This window comes from Centropristis striata, chromosome 18 (assembly GCF_030273125.1).
Source record: "Centropristis striata isolate RG_2023a ecotype Rhode Island chromosome 18, C.striata_1.0, whole genome shotgun sequence".
NCBI lineage: Eukaryota > Metazoa > Chordata > Actinopteri > Perciformes > Serranidae > Centropristis > Centropristis striata.
In genome coordinates this window covers 17,905,217-17,910,458 of record NC_081534.1, presented here as the reverse complement: position 1 = coordinate 17,910,458, position 5,242 = coordinate 17,905,217, and the positions used below count along the sequence as shown (strand labels likewise).

General features: G+C 38.4%; 1 protein-coding gene across 1 annotated transcript; it reads right to left on the bottom strand.

Annotated features, from left to right (window-relative positions):
* Window positions 1-563: 563 nt before the first annotated feature.
* LOC131991536 (microfibril-associated glycoprotein 4-like) lies at window positions 564-4,763 on the bottom strand. The gene is made up of 6 exons (XM_059356991.1): window positions 4,758-4,763; window positions 4,527-4,697; window positions 4,354-4,392; window positions 3,511-3,607; window positions 1,644-1,811; window positions 564-889 (listed from the first exon to the last, which is right to left on the bottom strand). The coding sequence occupies exons 1-6, from the start codon at window positions 4,761-4,763 to the stop codon at window positions 636-638; spliced, it is 735 nt and encodes a 244-aa protein (XP_059212974.1). The 3' UTR covers window positions 564-635.
* Between the last annotated feature and the right edge of the window lie 479 nt (window positions 4,764-5,242).

Below are 5,242 nucleotides of genomic sequence, written 5' to 3'. Positions count from 1 at the left end.
AGTTTTAATAAAGCAAGTACCATGTAATTTTTTACCCTATCTACTATTTTGTTATTAATTTGGTCAGAATAGTGAGGGAAAAAAACAAGAGTGACTTGTGTAGATTGTTTGTTTTTTCCAAAACACAAAGATTTTCACATACCGTGATACGTTATGAGGCAGCATATAGTTGAATTAATAAAGTAATTAATGGTCAAAATTGCTGTCAGTGTCCTCTTGATAGAATAATCAATGAATTCCTTGAGCTTTATGAAGTGCCTGAGATTTTAATGTATCAACATGAATGGAAAATTATGTTTTATAATCTAAAAAATGTAATAAAATTAATTTTGTCCTGTTAAATCGAGTTATTAAGAATTTGTATTTGCCCATGACACCTGAGTGTTGGAACTATTTCTATGAAGAGTCCATCATAAGTTATATGAGAGTCTAGACAGAACACATCACATCAGCTTTCTGCTCAGATTATCATTTAATTAATAACAAAAGAATTATAAAAATCACAGTTTTGTTTTCTCCTGCTGTGCCCAGTTTCATGCATGATCAAATTTTAGATTAATTATTTGATGAGAGAAAGAGAAAGAAATCATAAGAGATCATCAGCTGATATTCTGCTGTAAATTGGTCCTGGAGAATTAATGCACAGGACGGATCTTCATGCTGATGGTCTTCAGGGAGTAGTTATAACCCTTCCAAAAACTCCAGTCCACTCCAACAGCATAGATAGTGCCATCAGCCCCCCAACGGTAAACCCCGTTGGGGTTTGTTTTGTGACAATTACCGTACCAGAAGGCCCCCAGGTATAATCTGGCACAGTGGTGGGGCGAGTTGTCCTGGTCTTTGTCTAGGGTGGAAAACTTTTGTCCATTGTGATGACTCAGGGCGTTTCCTGCAGAATATGAGAAAGTGTTGGTCAACAAGTTTACGTGACTCCTGTGATGTAAGAGGTTGACTTGTGACAAGTTCACATATATTGTTTTCAGTGTTGCCAGATTGGGCGGTTTCCAGCATAATTGGGTTGGTTTTAGTTGACTAAGAGTGACAGAAAGTTGAAACTGAAAACCAGTGACATTGTAAAAAAAAAAGACATCAAGAAGAAATGTAAAGATTGAAATTTAAAAACAATCATAATGCATAAAAATATCAAAAATTAAATAACATGACATGATTGTGGGATTGTAATTTATTTATTTTTCAGTTGAACATTTTTCAGTGTCAATAATTTGTTGTTTCAATGCCAGTTTTTATTCTCAATACCTCAGTTAACTGTCCCTCTTCTAGCTCCATACTTTAACTAATTGCTCGCTCCGCCGCCTTGAGAGCTGATATTCGGTAGCTTAGGTAGCTAGCTAGCCAAGCTGGAGGCTTGCTAGTTTGTGAGCTTCAGTTAGATAAACAACTTAATGCTTCATCCACACACTCTTTTCATAATGTAGGAAAGCTTGTTGCTGTCACCAGAAGAGTGACAACTAGCTTTGTTGGGCTCATTTTGTGTAACCTGTGTAGCATGGAGCTAGCTAGCTAACCAGCCAGTGGCTAAGATAACACGTTGAGGCTCCTGATGTAGAAGAATGCCTTCATCACAAAAAAAATAAATAAATACTTGAACAGATGATACACAGATCCAGCATCAGTTTACTGACCTGCCCCCCCATCGATGAACCCAGACACACTGAGTTTGTATCCGTGACATTCTAAACCAACGGAGAACGAAGTGTACCGAGCCGACACAGTTGCTCCCTCAAAGTCCTCCATGTCCACCAGCAGCTCATAATTTTGGTGGTTTGTTAGGTAGTGGATGTTGTCAAGACCTACACACACACACACACACACACACACACACACACAATGGAACTTTAAGTGTTATCAAGACACTCTTAGCAAAGGAAAACACACTTCGAACACAAGCTGATTGAAAACTTTTTGGGTAATTTTCTGTAAACAGTGTGACGTGAAAGCATGGCGGTTAGTTGCTAATTTTACCAAGCTTAGATGCTACACCGTCTACAGAAAATGATTAAAACAGCAGACTGCTGACCAGCCACTGTGCTCAGCTCAGCCTCACGGCAGAGGGGTATGCGGGGTGCGCTAGCAATCTAATCTTGTCTAATTTGTATTCTCATAAACATTTAATTCATCAATGCAGTCGCTGTGGCCGTTGCCTGGCAAGTGTTGGCAGACAATCTCTGTGCAAGAGGTGTGGTCCCATCTGCAAAGGACTAGAGGAATGCATCATGCCAACAGGTGGCTTGGCGTGTTGTTGTTTTTTTAAGATACAGTTGATGTTTGGCTCTGTTGTCGTTAAATCCACTTTGAGTCGTCTGAGCGTCTGGACTGAGACACATCTGTAGAAATGTGTTTGTAATCACATTTCAAACCTCCAAAGAATGTGATTTGGATTTGCAGAAATTGCAATTCACATGTTTTTTATTTGTCCAGACTTACTAAAATCAATTTGGATCTGACAAAAATGGATTTGGACTGGCAGTCTGAAGAACGACCTATATACAGTTGCAGTGTGACATTTTGTACAGAGGTGGAGATAATTCAATAAAACTCATTGACATTTAAATTCAGCAAGAGAATAAACTGATCTGAAACTTTGGTCACAGTCCCACTTCTGAGCCCTGTACTATGAATCAAGTTCAACATACCCAGGATATCTTTTTGTTATCTCTCTTCACTAAGCCTTACAACCGCAGTCACAGATAAGTGGTGTCACAAAGGTGGTTTTCAACATAGTTAACCCAAGCTTTTCATCTTCATAATGTGATAACGTTTTGTTTTAATGGAATTATGCAGTATTTCATATGCAAGTCAATGTCATACTGATTAATAATATAGTGAAATATTATTGTATGCAACCTTATTTTACAGGAGATTAATTTCAGAGACTGTGTGGTTAAATGTCTAGAGAACTACAAACTGCACTCAGTAATTCAGTGAGAAACACATCAACTGAGTGCTACAGCGATACACACAGTAACTCTACTGTAACTTCACGGCTCCATTTGGTGACATTAATGTAACGTTAAGACTCAACATGTTTACATTTATATCTTATTCTCCCTGCTGAGAACATGTATTTCTCATATAAATATTCTTTGGGGTTTCTAAAGGGTTTTGTTGGCCTCTAAAGACTCTCGCCCTCCTCTGAGACCAACAACAAGGTCCACAGGATCTTCCCAAAAAGGGTAATGCCATTTTCCAAGAGAATTGATTGGTTAGTAGGCAGTGCTTTTATAGGTACTTATCTCTTATTGAGAACATAGCCTACTACCGATCAGGTTAGCTTCTCAACATGAGTTGCCATGGTGTTCTAGCCAGATTAAAAGAGAACCACCTTCGTGATTGTGGAAAAATAGCTACATGATACAAAAACCCAGGGTTAGAGCTGAAGTTACCTTGCTAACCTTCAAATCCATCTTCGTAAAACAGCGCTCTGGAGTTACACAACACAGTTAATTTGTGATCTTAAGTCCTGACTGTTAGTTTAGTTTAATTCCTCACCTAGCCAGTGCTCTCCAGATGCATTACCAAAGCCAACCTTGTATTGATCCCAGGGCCTGTAGAAGTTAACCGAGCCGTCCATCCTCCTCTGGAACACCTGGGGGACAGGATAGGGGGTCAGCTAGCTTAACACATGAGATATCTGACGGATCAGGTTTCCAAACAACAAGGTTTTACTTTGTATCATTTTTATTGTAAGTGCAGAAAAAGGTCATGCAGGAAGTGTTCATATTGATTTCAGTTAAAAAGGAGACAGCTCAGAAGGAAGACAGTTCACTGATGAGTTACTTCTTGTTTCTGTATCAGCTAGGTTTGTTCACGGTTATGCCCCTTTAGGAGACTAACAGCAGGTGTATTGATTCCAATAGGAGAATGAAAGTCAGCAAATATTATGACTGGTTCTTTTGTCCCAGAGTCACCAAAGTAAATATTGGACCCATTATTCACAGGACATGTGTCTTCTGAAAAATCTGACACAAAAATGGCATTTTTCTGATGGATACATCAGGAGAAAATTATCTCTTTTGTAGACCTGTGTTTGTCTCAGCAACTCACTCTGACAAATCTTACAACATAGATAACGTTAAGAGTTACCAATAGTCTCAAACAGCCGGCGCTAGCCAAACTGTGCTAAAGCTAACATCATTGCTAAACAACGTTCAAAACACTTAATTTGATTTTTAGCTGTGTTAATATATAATGTTACAAAAGAAAATATAAATAAATTACTCTTGACATTCACAATACTTTGAAATGAGAGGTAGCTACGCCCACTTAGGAGACAGGAAGTGTGTACCATTTCCTAGCGTCCTTCTATCCCATATCTTTGGGTAAAATACTCACCGTCCACCCTCCTCCAAATGACTCCATGTCACAGTACACCTACACACAAACACAGTATGTTTTATAATTTCATGTTTGAAATATACATATTAGCATATTAGCCAACAGTGAAGTCTTTTTAGTTACATTTCGTGACTCAGGATCTCAAAAGGCCAAAATACTATGTGGTGTACCTGGACAGCAGACCTGTCTCCAGCAGGAGAGATGGTGTACACGCCACTGGATTGGGTGTTGTCATGGTGATGGATCTCACTGCAGTCCACAGGTTGGCCAAACTTCTGGCAGCTGGTCAACAGTGGAGCAAGGAGGAGGACGACTGATACCAGCTGGAACAGACGAGATGTTCAAGTGCTGAGTTTCATAACGGCGTGTAAAATCTGTGAAATATCAGCTCACAAACTCACCTTCATCGTAAGGTTTCTACTGAAATCAAATTCTGCTGATGTAGATGTGTCTGATGCTCTGAAAATACAACAAAGATCAAATTAAAACTAGTTCAGTCAGCAAATTCACAGATTATTATGTGAATGCAGAACATGTAAATTTGAAATTTTGCTGCTCAGGTTCTGTTTTCGTCACTTTCCATCAATAATACAGTTGAAGCCAGAAGTTTATATACACTTTATAAAAAGACGCATAACCTTTTTTTTCCCCACTATCTGACCTTAAATCAATCTCAACTTTTCCTGTTTTAGGTCAGTTCGGATTACCAAAATAATTTCTATTCTATTATTTCTAATGCCAAAATAATGAGAGAGACTTTTCTAGAGAATTTTTTATTACTTTCTTCAAAGTCACAAGTTTACATACACTAAGATTACTGTGCCTTGAAACAACTTGGGAAAGCACAGATGATGATGTCATGGCTTTGGAAGCTTTTGATAGTTTA

Excerpts from the sequence above, each read along its gene's own strand:
- LOC131991536 (XM_059356991.1), bottom strand. Across the intron at positions 3,608-4,353 it reads CATTTGGAGGAGGGTGGACG|GTGTTCCAGAGGAGGATGGA; the intron begins GTGAGTATTTTA and ends CCTGTCCCCCAG. Across the intron at positions 890-1,643 it reads GTTCATCGATGGGGGGGCAG|GAAACGCCCTGAGTCATCAC; the intron begins GTCAGTAAACTG and ends CATATTCTGCAG.